Genomic DNA, 17,709 nt, shown 5'->3' on the forward strand with positions numbered 1-17,709 from the left:
ATCGTAGTTTTGTGATTTCGCGTTTTTATCATCGTGCATTCAAAGGCGATGGCCCTAACGTAATTCTGTAATATCAGGCAGTCAAATATTCATCAGTTTCATGTCTGATACTCCTACTGTGCTGGTGGAAACATTTATTTTCTATTTTTATTTTTCCTTATATTTTTCTTTGTATGCCTAGATCAAATTTTACTCTGCATTGTAAAACACGTAACTTCGCTTACCTTCCAATTAAAACTTTTATGCACAAAAAGCTAAGTATGATTATTTCAGGCTGATTTATTTGTCTTGAACACATCAGCTTAGAAAAAACAAAGTAACAAACTGTAGCGCTGCATAAAAATTGTTCTATTTTATCATGTATTATTGCAGTTTCACATACATGCACTAACTCAATTTCTTCATGCAAAGAATGTATATACAAAAGAATACAGTTATTTTGTGGTGCCTCTTTAAGAGATTAGATTAACTGCAGATTTACGCACTTATGAGGCAATATGAAGATGCCAAGATTGTTTATCTTTCAATAAAGTGATAAAGTTTTAAAGCTTTTACTTCAGCCGCATGGTCTAGCCCCCCACTTGGCACGCATTCTGTATCAGTGATGATTAGTTGACAAACACAATCGTCTTAACCATGTGACGTATGACATGAACGTCTCTCCGGACCAATTCAATCTCATAAATTCTATATCGGCAGATATTTCCCCTTAAACGCGCATTTGAGTTTAGATTTAATTTTCCATGTCACTTAATTGATATTTGCCATATGGGCGGATCAACCACTGAATCTAAATATCAAAACTATGTTTTTAGAAAACTGATGAATTGAGATTCTCTGGACACCATTTTTGATGAAATTGCTTTATATAAATATTTGTTTTATAAAGATGAAAAGGGTATTTTGTCCGCCTTGGTCAGATTAGGGAGGGTGGGGTAGGCCTGGGGAATTTGTACCCTTCCCCCGCAGAAAAAGAAATTAAGAACATATTCAATGTTTCGAAGTTAAAAAGTAATTATTTTATTTAAAGATCTACGCTAAAAATTGTCAAATGGAATATCATCTGAATATATAAAAGCCATAAATCATGTATAATACTTTCTTAACAACAGCGATGCCGGTATGAAAGATAAGATCAAGCCTGTGCTAATTAGTGGACCCTCAATTTTGATTATACATAGATCACAAACACCGTATCAAACTTTTTTTCCGTAAGATTTGTGCACGACGCTATTGTGCTATTCGTTCTTATCGTCACGCATCCAACATTTTGATACTGATGTCGAATGTTAAGTATAAATGATAAATTTGTAATTATTATATCATTTGAATTTTGATCATTATTTGCTAGATTCAAAAATAAAAGTGTATTACATTAACTATCATAACAGCTGTGTCGACTGTAAAAAGTCTACCAGTGCTTGGACTCAGTGTTGTAACATTCAGTGTCTCTTGGGATCAATGAGGACATTGAATTTTACTACATCAGAAATCCACTTAAGCGGGTGCTAGGGATAGTTAGGGATACTGCATATTTCATTACCTGTTACGAAAAGATTTCAACCGAGTCTGCTATTATTTTGTTTGGATGTATTCTCTTTTTTTTTATTGACATGAAAGTAAATCCTCTTGTCTTATATTAACGTATGATAAAGCTAGAGTACTCTCATTAACCAGGTGGACCAATTGTATTACACGAAGGCTCGGATTTGTCGGCTGGTTCCGGATTTCTACAGTAGTTCCTGGTGTCAGCAAACCCTTGTGCTGGAAAGAACTGCGCATTTGAAACTGATGCGAATACGGTGCCTGGTAGGCCTATCTTGTCCCGTAACCGTCCTGTGTCTTTTTCAATTGTATCATGGGGTAACATTCTAGAAAGTTGTGCGCTAAAAACATTGAATTACTCCACATACTTTATTCAATTTTTATTCAATACCCGACACATTTTGAAAAAAAAATCTGATCACGATTTTCGATTGCAAATACCTAGTATGCTATGACAGAAGGCGTAGCGTATACAACGTCACAAACTACATGCATGAACTAAATAAATGACGTTTTGCTACTATTGGTATCAAAATAAATTGCACTTCAAGTCAATTTAGATACTGCAGTATTGCAACAAGCGAAAAAATATCAATCTGTAAAAAGAGGGTTCAACTAGGATAGGAATGCTTTCATGTTTATTCTATAATTATTGTTGCTGTCGATGTTGAGTTTAACGTCACATTTGACCAGCATTTGATGGTGAAAGAAAAATCTAGTTGTACCTCTGTGCATTATTTAATCACAGACGGACACCCCGCCAGAACCATCAACCTTCCGTAAACCAGCAACAATTTTGAATTGTTTCCTCACATGAAGAATTCAACGCACCGAGCAAAGTTCCAACCCATATCTGTGAAGGGGAATGTGATTCGAACCATTTAAACACTTGGACACGGGAATTTTTTTTTCAAAAGTTTTAACAACAAAGCCGAAGACAGTATCAATTCATGAAATGTATGAAAAAAATTACATCGCATGCTAAAATTGACATTTTCTTGTGAAGATTAGTCTCTTTAGACTCTAATAGTCTTTAAAGAATACAGATTTTTCGAAGAAAGGTATTTATGTATGTATTTGAATGACCGAAAAAAAAAGTTCACATTTATTAGAAAAAGTCGGTGTTTGCTTAGCTGACATTCAAAAGTTTTGTAAACACTGCTTGAATTGTTTAAAATAGCTTAATTCTGATTTTAACATTTTAAGCAACTCTGTTGTCGTGATTAAAATACTTCAAAACCAAGTATTGATATTTTCACGAAAAGACATAGACAAGGTAAAGACTACAGAGCACAAGAACAAATCAAAGCGCTGAAAGCACTGAAGGACGGTTGTCCTGAAAAGTGGCAAACCAAACAGAGCAAAAATGAACATTTGCGTTAAACAAGTAAATCAATAGACACCATTGACACAAAGAAGGTTAAGGGAAAGACTTTATATTCTGTAATAAAGGCTTCACTAGAAGGCTTGTATATATATTCTTTATATAGGATGAATTAACCACTTCTATAGCAAACTCATTTCAAACATGGTTATAAGAGAAAAAAAAAGAACATTGTATATTTTAAAAACTTTATTGTAGTAATAAAACAATGTAAGACAAATTTAAAGCGTTCTAAAAAACAAACAAAATTAGGGTTTTAAACATGCAGGCATTTACAAAAATAGTTCATCATATTCACTCATATTCTAATACTCCGGGGCTTAGATTCATGAAGCATCTTTGTGTTTTTTTTTAATGAATTGTTTTCCTTACTTTGTTTCCTTTCAGTTGAGAAAAACTGTAATCACAAGTACCTGATTACATTTTTTTTTACTTCCTAGATTTCAGAGAATGCAAATCATTTTAATGCCTGTGAAATATTTCATTGAAATTATTAAAGGGACAAGTTTTGAATATAAGGGAAAAATAGTGGCATGTGTAAAAATTATCTCAAGATGGTTTATGAACACAGCCCTAGTAATCTTTTGTTTCATTAAGAAACAATACACAGTATTCAACCGATTAACACACATGCACCATCCGGTGGTTTGACAGGAAATGTAGCCAATATGACCACCCTCATTCAGTGCAAGTACAAAACAGAAATGTAAAAACACTATACAGGTTATATAACAGCAAACTGACACAAAAATACTTTGATAAATCACAAGACGTCTTCAATATTGCGCACCAGAAGTGAGACTATGTTTTGGCCAGAGTAACAGTTACATTTTAAATGTATTAAACTTAACAAGGCACTAAAATACTATAATATTTGGAATGTTCACGAAACGAGATCGATGATGGGCCTATTATGTTCACCAGTTTAATCAATGATAGTCTGCAACAAATCAATCTTCTAGTATTATATGTTCTTTTAGTTTACTTTTAGATTTCAATAAATTTCAGCTACTTTCACAGACACACAGTTTACCGAAACATCATTCCTGGGAAAGACCAGTGCTAGGCTCCCATCCTCTATCAGAGATGTTATTATATAGTTAAAAATCAGTGACCTTAAAAACGCAGAATGTAGGTTTTCTCTTGGCGCGGCTCATTTTGGAAATTTTATAAAAAAATATATCTGTTATTCTTAAGATATTCAGTGCGAGTACAATACAAAACATAAGCTATATACAGGTTATATAACAGCAAACTAACGCAAAATTACTGTTACTAATTTTAGTCATTCAGAGCAAGTACAATACAATTTCAGCTTTAGAGATTTTTATGTGCGGTTACGAATCTCTATAAAGTAAATTGACGCGCCCACCAGAAAATAAACATAACGCTTGAACAACTTTGCTAAATAAATATGTACGAGGGTTGTTCATTTAATTCCCGGACGTCCGCTCTAAATTTCGACAATATCATCCGATTTGTACTGAAACTTTATACAAAGCGAGGTTTTTATATTGTGAATATGTGTAGAAAATATATAAAACGAATCTGCAACAGTTTCGAAGTTATAGTAACTATAGCAACCCAAGGAACGTCGATCAGGCCCGCGCCGTAATTTTGTTGATATACTTAAACTTTAATATGCTAAAATTCGGAAATTTATACGTTTTTGAGCGGGAAAACATCAGATGACGTTAAAAATTCATTGACGTAATAGCCTGTGCAAAAGTGACGTCATCCATGCACTGGTTTTTAACGTTTATAGGTTTTACTGTCATCGTGCGTACTTGTAATTTTTATCAAATGGATTCACAAATTATTGAAGAACTGCGTTTCATAAAATTCTTTGAACGTACTGGGAACACGCCAGTTCAAACAAAGAAAGTTTTGGATGATTCATTTGAAATATGGTTCATAAAATTCATTCAGGCCAGCAGATCAATCGCAAAGTTAACAAAAGATACCAAAATCGCATGCAAGTTTAAATTTGTAATTCATTTCTTTTTTACTTGGCATGTTTAACTTTAAGGTCTCTATGGTTTCATCAACAATCACGTAATACGTTTTGTATCAGTCGGCGTAACTGAAAGCCAAAGTAGATTATAACACAACAGGAATTGTTTGCAGTATGCACAAAGAAACACAATGATGATTGTAACTTAATATGAATTATTTGCAATAAGATAAATATACCATATTAAGTATGTATAAAACATCAAGAAATCAATGCAAGTTCAGTGAAGTTAATTAAGTTATGTTTGTCAATGAAATAAGTTGTCAGAGAGTGAAGACGTTGGACAAATAGTATTTAGAGACACTGTAAACGAGGACTTCGGTCTAAGACTAGAAGATTGTCAATTTACGTAAACGACTACAGAAACTGAAAGCAGGTATTCTAACTTCAGTTCGATAGATACTAGACACAATACTTCCTCAGGAAATGCGACCAGAGAAGATATTTAGCAAAACGTGTGATAACATCAATTCCAATATGACTAGCAATGCATAAATCATCACAGCGATATTATGTTGACGTCACATCGACTTATTATTTCGCGCCATGTACACATCGAGAAATTGCACTTTCAAATTTGATATTTTTAGTTAAAGACATGTTTAAAACGAAATGCCGCATAGCAGATCTGACTTAATCAATTCAAACACACGCGGAGTTGGTTTGCCACATAGCAGACCTGTCTTAATTAATTTAAACACACACGGAGTTGGTCTAAAGCTTTGTATCATGATTGAAATAATTTACTGCCAAATCGTATTTGAACACTATCTGTAGACTCGAACGGTTATACGTTATACATAATAGTTTTACTCAGACTGCGCTCTCCGTGACGAAAGCTTATTTACGAAAAATGCCTAGAAACAAATACAATTAAATTCAGCTTTCCATGACAAATTTAAAAGATTTCACATGCCTGTGTAAGACTGGGTTTTCCCAACCCAAGGGACAGCGCGGAATAGAAAATCGGTTTTTATCAACACTGTTCCAAAGTTAGATTGTGCATAGTTTATCAATTCGTAATTATGATGTCACGTCCGCGCATGTAGCTTGTCGTATCCATGTGGAAAAGATAAGGTGGACTTCTTGTTTTCCCCGCTAGCGTCAAAATTAAACAGAGTAGTGAATTTTGAATCATTTAGCCCTTATCCAAGATTCATTTGGGTTCGTATCTTAAATTCGATCTGGCTTTTTAAGGCTGATCGTTAGCCCCTACTTGTCCGCGATGGTTGTTTACCAATCAAATATTAGATCAGAAAGAACAATGTAGAGACAACAGAAATCTTTCGAGAAGAGCCGGTTTCAATTTTTGTCGAAGGGGATACATTTCGCAGGATTACTCATGAAAGGGTGAATGTACTTTTTCTGATTTAAATAATTCATTGCATTCAGTTTGCATGCATTCCTTATGTGTATTGTGTATTGCTTTGTTAAACATATATTGCCATTGAAAAAAATATTACTACTGACATTGTCCCAATCATACTACTGCCGAAATATTGTTATAGCTTACAGAAATACTGCTATTGTCCGGATATATTAGATAAAAAACAAGGATAAATATCAAATAGGGAATGCCAAAAACGCAGTATCTATAAAAGGAAACACAAAGCAGGCAGACGTGCACACTACTAACACACACACTCGTACACCAAGCAAACACACGAGGACGAAATGAACAAATAAAGGAACATAGTTGGGCATCGCCCTTATATTGTCCTTGACTGATTTACTGTCTTTAAATGAGCCGCACCATGCGCAGTCTGGTCAGGATCCATGCTGTCCGCTTTCAAAGCCTATTGCAACGAGAAATTATTGGCGAACAGCATTGATCTTGACCAGACTGCGCGGATGCGCAGGCAGGGCTGGATCCATGCTAGTCGCAAACGCAATATGTTGGTTATCTCATTGTGCGGCTCAAATAATGTTTTCGAAAACATTTTGTCTTTGACCTGTTCAGTTACACAACTATTATTTTACTATTACAAATATGGTAACGTTCATGCATTTTGATTTTAATCTGTTTTGATATTATTTAATTAACATTAAATACAAACAAAATACAACACTAAAATATGTTATTTAAGAAATAATAAGTTCCCAAGTGTGGTTTATCGTAGAATAACCCGTGTTTTTCGTTCTTATGCGTAAAAATATATCACGAAGGCCTTCGTGATATATTGTTTCGCATAAGAACGAAAAACTAGGGTTATTCTACGATAAATCACACTTGGGAACTTGTTATTTCGATTATCACACGACATAGTATCAACAGTTAGAAAAAATGGTAACTACTTTTTACGGCCGTGCTACACACCTAGTGTTAGAAATAACCTACATACATGTAGAGCAAAATCTATCTCAGGTATTCTGCAATAAACCACTCGCGTGCAATCACGTCATCCGATCCAGATGCGTAGCGCGGTCGTAAAAAGTAGATATCATTTTCCTAACACTGTAGATATTAGTATGTCGTGTTAGGATCGGAATAATAAGTTCTCAAGTGTGATTTATCGTAGAATAACCAGAGTTTTTCGTTCTTATGCGAAACAATATATCAATCAGGCCTACAGCCTTCACGATATATTCTTACGCATAAGAACTCAAAACACGGGCTATTCTACGATAAACCACGATTGGGAACTTATTATTTCTTAACTTTAAAAAACAGTTTATTTTTTGGTATCTCCGGAAATGAAGATGGCATAAATTTATGCATATCGATTGAATTCAAAGTTATGTATCTGTATTAACAATACATATACTTAACTTTTTTAGCTAAAGAAAAATAGTAACGTTAGAAATTACGTTAAGTGTAGATCTGTCATTTTGTTTGTCTGTATCTTGTCACAGCGGCAAAAATTGTGATGTCATCTACGTTAGTACTACTATCAAAACTTCTTGTAAACAAACGTTTTTAGGACTTCCCCATGAAACAAAGATTCAAATCAAACGATAAATGTACGGTAGATTCGAAAATATTTAGCCCAGTAGCATTTTTTCTTGGATGAAGCATAACCTAATCACAGTAATTGAAATCGAACATCTATGTATTATGACACTATCTATGTTTTCCTATGACACAAATATGTTTATACTCTTCGAAACATCATACGAGAAGTGAGTAAAGACTCAAGATCCATAAAACTATAATAAACCATTCCACTATAGCCACAACTCGTTGTGCCTGGGGTACAATATTGCCCATTGAGATGAACAAACATGCAGTCGGTATACCACCACCCGGCTTCATGGTACGAAGCACAGTTTGCAGAAGACATGTCCATGTCTCGATCAAAGGTACTGAAATTCATATTGTTGTTATATGACAATCCTTCGAGAGGACTGTCTCCTGTAAAACAAAGGTTAACTTTTCAAACATTTTTCTTAATAGAAATTGTCTATAAAAGATCGTTATTTAAAGAATTTGTATTCCTGAGATATCTTTTTTATTCCTGGTGATTAAATTTTGAATTGTGCTAGCAAGTAACAACATATTTTTAATACAGAATGCCAAACTAAGAAAATTTAAACCAAAAGCTATCTGAAATCAGTATTTTCACATCCGTCGTTTGCTTTAGCAGTCGGGAACATCAGGCAAGGAATGGTATCATCACAATTTTCAAAGGATATGATTAGAATAAACTTACTTTAAATATCGTCGTTATTCACTCTTTTTATCGATGAACGTATGAAATAACCCTGTTCTGCATTACCTATTATATAAAAGAAAAATGTGAGCGCACAAGAAAATTAAAACAAACGAGACGAAGGCCGTACATGAAGGTAAGCTTTTCTTTGTTATTACATGTGTTTGTTTACAAACCTAGTGTTCCGTTTCCGAGTGCAATGTTCAGCGTGTAACCTGGGCCAGGTGATATGGAAAAATTCTGAAAAGTCTCGTAACCTTCAGACCCTCCCAGGGACGAAACATCAATTCGAAGTTCCGATGGTCCTTGTGCTACCATTTCTTGGAGATTGTCCAGGCCTATCGAAATATACGATTGATTCTCCGTCAAAAGAATATTTCAAAATCTAATGGATTAAAACAGAATTAAATTATATACTAGATACATTGTAGTCTTAATCTCTGTCAAAATTGAAGTACAGCGACCATCAGCTGCATCTTTAAGTGATATGATTTATCTTTAAATGCATACAAACACACACATAAAAACATAATTTTGTTTTTGTATTTTAACCTTAAACCGTAATCATAAATGGTTCGGTTGGTACTAACATACTTGGTATATCAGTATGTATTTAACGGTCTTTTAAGAAATAAACAATGGATTGAAATTACTTGATTTAACTGATACATAACTGCACATGTTCAAGGTAATAAAGTTCTACAATTGTTCCACAACGCACTTGTTCCATGTCCAATGCTCCTTGAAATGCACGGTATCAATAATGCTATGCCAAATACGTTTTGGAGACATTGCGATTTGGCAATACAGAAAAAAATATTATCAAGTGTTGTATAACAATACAGTTTCGATGTTTTAAGATATAATTTGTAAAAATATATTCAGACTTACTGTTAATGTTAAAATAACCAAAACGTTACTTACCTAGCCAGAATTCCCCATTTATGTCTCCAAACCCATTTATATAGTCTGACAAGTTCCTGTGAAATTCGACAGACCCATTAAATCTGTTTTGGAATACCTGTAATTCAAAACTGACGACATTTATAACAAGCAGTATATTATGTATTGGTCCGATGCTGTAGTGGTTATATGATTGACTGCCAATACAGAGGTCAGAGTTCGAATCTAGGTCCGGGCTTAGAAACTTTTGCAATATTCGTAAGTGTGAAACTAAGAGACAACATTAAATTTATATTGTTGGTGTTAATAAAAGTGTACATTTTCACAGGCCAAAAAACAAGGTCAGTACAAGCCTTAAGACTTTTCAGTCTAGACATGTACTCGGTGCATATTTCACTGTGCCATCGTAACTTCAGACTTGCCGACCAGTTGCCATTCACTCGATACCAACTGTTATTAAATCATTTCAAATACCTACCGTCCATCCCCCGCCATCTGTTGCCATGTCACAGTATACATCCAATGTTTTAGCAGACTGCCAAAGTAGCATTTCATATATCCCACTCTTTGCCGAGGTTACATTATCAGCAATGTCTTTACAATCCGAAAAACCTGAATCATAAAGTGCACCTTAAGGGACATTCCAATTTTTGCAGAAAAACAACTGTTTCGTGTCATGATTTAAAGAAACACACATGTGAACTAAAGTTTTTATTTGTTTGTTTGTTTTGGGTTTTACGTCGTTTTTCAACAATATTTCAGTGATGTAACGGCGGGCAGTTAACATAACCAATGTTCCTGGATTCTGTACCAGTACAATTCTGATCTCCACAAGTAACTACCAATTTCCGCACATGAATCTATGGTGGAGAACAAATGATTTCAGACACAATGTCTTTTATCAAATCGTCACGGAGAACATACCACCTTGCCCGGGTTCAAACTCGTGACCCCGTGATCCTTATATCTGTGCTCTCCCTATTGTGTGTGTGTATGTGTGTGTTAGGGTTTAACGTGCTCTCCCTATTGAGATAAGCGGGCGGGCTTCGTGTCAACTAAAGGTTTTCATATAATATCCTGACATAGGATAAAGTAAATAGAACATATTGTTTTGAAGAAAAAATGAAAGAAGGTAAGTAACAGGTAAAATATAAATTAACATTGATTTGCATATGTGGTACACCTTTGAGTACCGGTATAATTTATTCATTCTTTTATCTAAGATATTCTATAAACATGTTATCTATTGCAGCGGTTAAAAAGCTAGTAATTACTACGGTGATATGGGTTCATATCGAACTGTACCATCACATGAAACTTTTATAAAATACGAGGGTCATTCAATATATAATGCGAAGACTCATGTAAATTCTTAATTACAATATTAATTGTTCAATCCTTGTCATAATCCTTCAAAGTAACTTCCTTTGAGGTCAATGACCGACTTTCATCCTTCCGACATATCTTCTATTCTCGTTATAGGCAAGTACGCCCATACACCCTAACCTGCTCGGCCGCGGTAGTGGTGGATGATCAAGCGTTTCCCACTCATAATCTGCAGTCAATGACGTCACGCTCTGAGAGGTGTATGGGGTTGCATTGTCATGAAGTATGATTGGTCCGGCTTTTAAAAGTTCTGGGCGCTTTTTACGCATTGCTGGTCTCAAGCATTTTTTAATATACTCCATGTAGTATGCACTGATTACAGTTTGACCGACCGGAACCTTGTGTGTACTCCACGAATATCATACGCGAAAATCATCAGTTGCTTGATTTTCTCTTGAACCCGGCGAAATTTTGCTGGCCTAGGAGCGTATGCCACTCTGCTGATTGTCGTCTCATTTCCGGCTCATAAGATCTTATCCACGTCTAATATATTACTACAATTTTGGATAGAAGGTTCCGTCCTTCTACATTAAAGCGCGAAAGCATGTTTGTAGCGATTGTTAAGCGACGTTGTTTTTCTGTTCTGACGTCAGACGATGAGACACCCACCGCGCGAAAACGTAAGGCAATAAAAAAATTTCTGCCACTCTTGTTTAGGCGGGACTCGATTTTTATGTAACTACGTTGGTCCTGTAACGTTACCGCGTCCATGTTGTTTTGAGTGACGTCGATTGAAGGTTCTCGCTGATGACGTCATCGGAAAAAATAAAGGAATTGAGTTTGGCTTCAGAGATAATTATAGTTCGCATTATACGTTGAATGACACTCGTATCTAAAACAAATTTCATTCGGTCCTGACGAGGTTCTCTTGTAATTCAGGAACATTCAATTAGCTTGACACATAAAAGGGAAGAATTGCAATGACTTGTGTAGATGACCCCGTCTATGTTTCCTTTTCCTTTTCACACGCAAAGCCCCACAATTGTGTATTTTAGCAGTTTCGCACATGCAAAAAAAAAAGTAGAATTTCAAGCCATTTATAAGTTGAAAGAGTTGATTTACCAAACGAGTGCTTTTTTGTTGAGATAAACATCTCTGCAAATTCTGTGACTGAAACCTTTCAGACAGAGACCAAATCTTGCGAGCGTTATCCCATCTCATTATAAGAAAAAAATCATACATTTTTAACAGCTTGGATTTCAGTTTTTTTTACGCAAAACTACTAATTTCATTTTAGCAATATTCTCTATTTTCTTGTAGATGCGCCGAAGTATGTCTGTATTTATGTAGAGTAAAATATTTTACAAGTCTCTTGAAATTATTGTGGTTAGAATACACAGTAGGCAGCGTAATTTGGTTACGCGCAATAATCACAATTTACTGCGCCCTCTAGTGAGTCGTCTTTAAATAATAGTTAAGACTTTGAAAACAAGCTATACCTTGCAAGCAGTTTAATTCAGCAGTCCCTTCTGAACAATTGCACGAATATCCATTAAGTAGGTCAACACACGTTCCACCATTTTGACAAGGGGAACTCGCACATTCGTCAATATCTGAAATATTTTTTCATTTCTTTCAGGAAGAAATATTGTGACTGCAATGAAATGGTTAAACCTTTAATGTTATGAGACGACCTTAAATTATTATTTGAAGCCTACACATTGGCCTGACTATTATTTAAGACTATGTATTTGATATCCATCGAAAGACTGATCTAAAAATATAAGTCCTTATCATAAAACTGATAATAGTAGTTAAGTTTGATTTTAAAGACAAAACACAGACAACGGTACGGATACAGTTTGTTGAAATCAATTGTTCTGTCATTTTTATCGGTAAAGTCTTAAGATTTAAATGTGGTTCTTACATGTTCAAATGTTATTTCATCATCAAAAAAGAATGCGTAGTAAATATTTTAAAATGGGGGGGGGGGGGGGGGGGGGGGGGGGGGCAGGTTAAACGTCTTTTTCAACATTTTTTCAGTCATATGATCGACGGTGTGTTAGTGAGTTTGTAATAACGTTTTAGCAATAAATATATTTCCTACTTATCCACTTGTAGGCCTTTTTATTTGCAGCCTAATATGTCATTTAAACGTCATGAGGCATATAAGCTAAACTTCATTGATTTGATTAGTACCGACTAGCGGCCACATTAATGTAGTCCCGACCACTGGCGCCAGATCAGAAAGAAAATGCCTCTGTACATGTTATACCCTACCCCTAGGTATTCTATAAGAACCATGGTCATGAACGGGAAAGTGCACTAACCCGTTTCAATCGTACATTTCTCAACTTAAACGCGCAGTTCGGTGAATGGGTACCTAGTATATTGAACAAGCGATAATTTATCTTCCATCGTGCACCAGTCACATTGTCTCAATATTCCATATTGCTGAGATTATCAACATATTTTATGCTTTCGTCAACGTTACAGAAAAAACTTGCTTGAACTTCCCTAATGAACATCCGGTCTAGAGGTCACGGCAGTGCGCACATGTTTGGCGAAACGTAAACAAACAAAAACAGATTTTAAAAAAATCAAAATTTTACACTAAAACTCGAAATGATGAATGAAATTCATCTTGTATATGATCTTTAATTTGAAATCGTACATTGGTCTGCGTCTGTTCTGTATATTTTATTCATTTTGCACATTTTGCTGCATTTTCACATTTTAGCGAACACGTGTAGTAAAATGACGATTGACATACATTTTTACAACAGCCAATCAGAATGGTTTTGTAATCTAGAACGGAACTTCACCAGGGAAGTTCAAGCAAGTTTTTTGTGTAATGTTGAAATTACTATAAACTACGCGTTGTTTTTCTAAGATAAGATGTATTGAAAAATGTGACCGGTACACAATAGAAGATAAATTACCACCTGTTTGATATCCATAGTACACATTTACCCAACTGCGTGTTTTAGGTATGAAATGCGCGATTGAAACGGGTTAGTATATTTTCCCGTTCACGACCATGGTTCTTATAGAATACCTAGGGGTAGGGTATAATATGTACAGAGGCATTTTCTTTCTGATCTGGCGCCAGTGGTCCCGACTGGTAAAATATTCGACAACAGTATCTATTAAAGCCCTTCTCAAATTCTTTTGTGTGTATGCAACCCATGATTACAATAGGTAACAGTTAACGGCCACGTGCCACACTTTAGTACGCAAAACCACAGGTATTTCATATAGAATTTTATATAAAATATACTCTATTTTGACAGGCGTCACTGTTCAAAGTCAGGATTTTCATGCTTGTTCAGTGAAAATTCAAGGTTAAAAGGTAGGACGGAAGCAGGGCTTTAAGCAACCAGGTACCAAATTCCCGCCGGGTATTTCTTCACCTGTGTAATTAGCGAGTACGTATTGCACCTGCCTGAATGCAATTAAACTTTGTAACAGTCGAACTGACGAACAATCCAGTTATAATTTTCACAGTTATATATGCGTTCATAATAAATACAGTTACATTAACAGTTAAAAATAACTTTTCTCTTCACCTCACTGAAATTCATCAGGAGACCATTTCATTAAGAGACCACTTTTTAGCATTCCCTTGGGCGGTCTCTTAATACAATGTCGACTGTATTTGTACGCATATGAGGAAAAGCGAATTCTGTTTTTTATCATTATTTTTAAACAGATGATAAGACTAGTATATATTCTGTGTGTCAGCTGTATAAGAATTTAAAAGTATCTGTCCACGTATGAGCAACAGCAAAATTCACAATACTGTTTTGTCATTATTATTAAATAGTTCAGGAGCCTCCGCGGCTAAGTAGTTAAGTCCCTGACTAAAAATCGCATGCCCTTCACCGATGTGGGTTCGAAACTAGCACGGGATGTTGGAATCTTCATGTGAGGAATCCATCAGGCTGGCTTACGGAAATTTGGTGGGTCTAACCAGATGCTCTTTCGTGATGAAAAAATGCAGGGTAGAGCATTGTGTCTCCATCTAAAGCTGGGAAGTCGCCATATGACACATAATTGTGTCGGTGCGACGTTAAATCCCACAAAAACAAAAATAAACAATTGATTTGAATAATAACGTACTGTGTGTCAAATCCCGTTTATGATTTTTGAAGAAAAAAAAAGATGTGTGTAAAATGTTTTGTTTTTCATTTATTTTCAGTTTTACTTGGGAAACTTGCAGAATTTTGAATTACCTCTAGGATTGTGCTGCTAATTAGTTCTGAATTTTCAAAGTGGTTATTTGATTCTGTCAATGATAATTGATAATGTGTTCACAAAAATTGTCTTTGAGTTTACAAACAAATAGCGGCTTCTTTCTAGATTTGCACTGTAAATGGGCAGAATGATATCATTAGTGCCGCATGGTGAAATATTTTACTTCTTGTGCCTATAGCACACACAAAGAATTCTCACGTTAGTAATTCACTAATATTTATTCACGCAATAACGACAAACTCAGTGTTATTGCGTTATCCAGCGATATATCTGTACCTAAGATTTTAAGAACAAATTATACCTTGCTCGCAGTTCAATCCGGTAGTTCCTTCTGGACAATTGCACGAATATCCATTAAGCATGTCAACACACGTTCCACCATTTTGACAAGGAACACTCGCGCATTCATCGATGTCTGAAATATATCTTAATAATTATTTGAAGGAAATATTTTGACCGTAATGAAAATGCATATCAGATATTCAAAGTACGTTTGGTAATCTAAGACACCATTTTTTAAAGCATATTCGATGGCTTTTTCATAATTTAGGACAGAATTTGATACCTATCAACAGGTTAATATAAAACAAATGTATATAATGTTACTTGAATTGATATAAAAATGCTGTAAACTGCAAGGACTCACAAACACAGACATGGCACAAAGGCTGGTTTTTTGGGAGGGTTGCTGTTTTTTTTCCGCTTGCACTTGTGTTGCCTCTGTAATGATTGTTTGAGAATTTAGTTTGAGGCAGGGCTTTTTCTTCATTTAGTCTTCATATTCATTTTCTTACTTCATGTAACGGAGAGACGTATTCTAATGGTATGTCTGTACCTAAGATTTTAAGAACAAATTATACCTTGCTCGCAGTTTAAGCCGCTAGTTCCTTCTGGACAATTGCACGAATATCCATTTAGCAGGTCAACACACGTTCCGCCATTTTGGCACGGGAAACCCGTGCATTCGTCGATGACTGAAAAATATTGTAATTGATTACTTGAAGCAATGTTTATGTAATGAAATGCTTACCATCTATTAGAAATATGCTTGATAATCGGAAGTGCTAATCATTTGAGCTGCACCATGAGAAAACCAACATAGTGCATTTGTGACCAGCATGGATCCTAGTCAGCCTGTGCTTCCGCGCAGTCTGGTCAGGATCCATGCTATTCGCTTTCAAACCCTATAGCAATTAGAGAAACCATTAGCAAACAGCATGCATCCTGACCAGACTGCGCAGATGCGCAGGCTGGTCTGGATCCATGCTGGTCGCAAATGCACAGTGTTGGTTTTCTCATGGTGCGGCTCATCATTTGTAGGCTACATTCTTGCCTATCATAATTATTTTGGGCGTATATTTAAAGCTATGCGCATATCGTTATCATTAAATCGTAATTTAAATTGAGGTTAGGGTAATCCTGTACGTTCGGATCAATTTTTTTCTGCAATGTAGAATTTGATTAAACCCTGTCTTTTCACAAGTTCAGGCTATACTTAGAAATCTGGTCTAACAAAAAGATAGGGTTATGTGCTTGAGTTTTTGCTAGACTGACTAGAAAATTTCAACCTCACACAAGTTCCATAGTGGGTGCTTATTGGAAAATCACAATTTTGATGACATTTTCGCAAATAGAATGAGATCCCCACATGTATTAAAATTATTTAACGTGTCAAACACTGTCATATCATATTTTATCTTTAAAAAGGTTTTGATCAATTTACTCACGGGTTGCAGTAAATTAAAAAAAGAACGATTTTCATTTTATTATACCATGTCCAGGCTTAATTCTACGTTATCCGGATAAAGGACGTTACTTTCCTTTTACCAAACGTGCAGAAATACTTTAATTTGAAGGACATACGAACAGAAAAAGTAACACTTAAAACGGTACGGAAAGAGCATATTCAAATAATAACTTAAATTAACATATCTTAAGTTATAAATCCAAAAGGCTAATGTACGAGTATAGCAAATTATTTCTTTAAATACATTTGAAGTAAATACTGATAGATAAAATATCTAAGTGCACGATGACCATCGGATATAGTTAATTATCTTGCCTCCTACAAGTTTCTTGCATTTCCATTGGTCAATAGACCTCACGTAGAGACAGGATATATTCCATACCCTGCTAGTATATTTCAGATATGAATTTTGATTACAACAAAATGGCTGCCACACTGCTGGCTTAATTGAATCAAGCCAGATTATTTGTTAGCTCCAGTGATAGTATCGTTTCCGAGAGTAAATTTAGTGTTTTCTTGCCGATTTCATTCTATTTAAGTTGAGGCTCATGAATTTTGACAAAAGTTAGCCGTAAAAGCGGAATAACTCTGTATTATATACATGGACGTTGAAATCTTGTTTTGGAAGTTAAATAGTTAAATCACCGTGAAATAAAGGAATTGACATATTTGTTGCTCAGCAGTTTGTTGTAGGATCATTTAATCTACGTGCAAGATAAATGATTTAACAGGAAACGGGATGAAAGCTGTGTATCAAGACATTTATGACATCGTGATATCCAGTAACTTTCGAAGGGATGGAACAAGAAGTTTTTTCATTAGTGTTTCTAATCTAAACCAGTTCATAACCTGTGTAAATGAGCTTTTGTGTTTTGTGATTTAA

General features: G+C 35.1%; 1 protein-coding gene across 1 annotated transcript; it reads right to left on the reverse strand.

Annotated features, from left to right (window-relative positions):
* Window positions 1–1,669: 1,669 nt before the first annotated feature.
* Window positions 1,670–8,911, reverse strand: LOC128548131 (fibrinogen-like protein A). Its single transcript, XM_053522534.1, has 3 exons — window positions 8,770–8,911; window positions 8,181–8,295; window positions 1,670–1,886 (listed from the first exon to the last, which is right to left on the reverse strand). The coding sequence occupies exons 1-3, from the start codon at window positions 8,909–8,911 to the stop codon at window positions 1,670–1,672; spliced, it is 474 nt and encodes a 157-aa protein (XP_053378509.1).
* Window positions 8,912–17,709: the final 8,798 nt, after the last annotated feature.

Source organism: Mercenaria mercenaria, chromosome 14 (assembly GCF_021730395.1).
Source record: "Mercenaria mercenaria strain notata chromosome 14, MADL_Memer_1, whole genome shotgun sequence".
Classification (NCBI taxonomy): domain Eukaryota; kingdom Metazoa; phylum Mollusca; class Bivalvia; order Venerida; family Veneridae; genus Mercenaria; species Mercenaria mercenaria.

What these genes read in the sequence shown, in the direction of transcription:
- LOC128548131 (XM_053522534.1), bottom strand. Translation starts at nt 8,911, where the DNA reads ATGGTAGCACAAGGACCATCGGAACTTCGAATTGATGTTTCGTCCCTG. An exon ending in ACTCGGAAACGGAACACTAG is followed by an intron (nt 8,296 to 8,769) that starts GTTTGTAAACAA and finishes TTTGTTTTACAG; the next exon opens with GAGACAGTCCTCTCGAAGGA. An exon ending in TACCATGAAGCCGGGTGGTG is followed by an intron (nt 1,887 to 8,180) that starts GTATACCGACTG and finishes CAATGTTTTTAG; the next exon opens with CGCACAACTTTCTAGAATGT.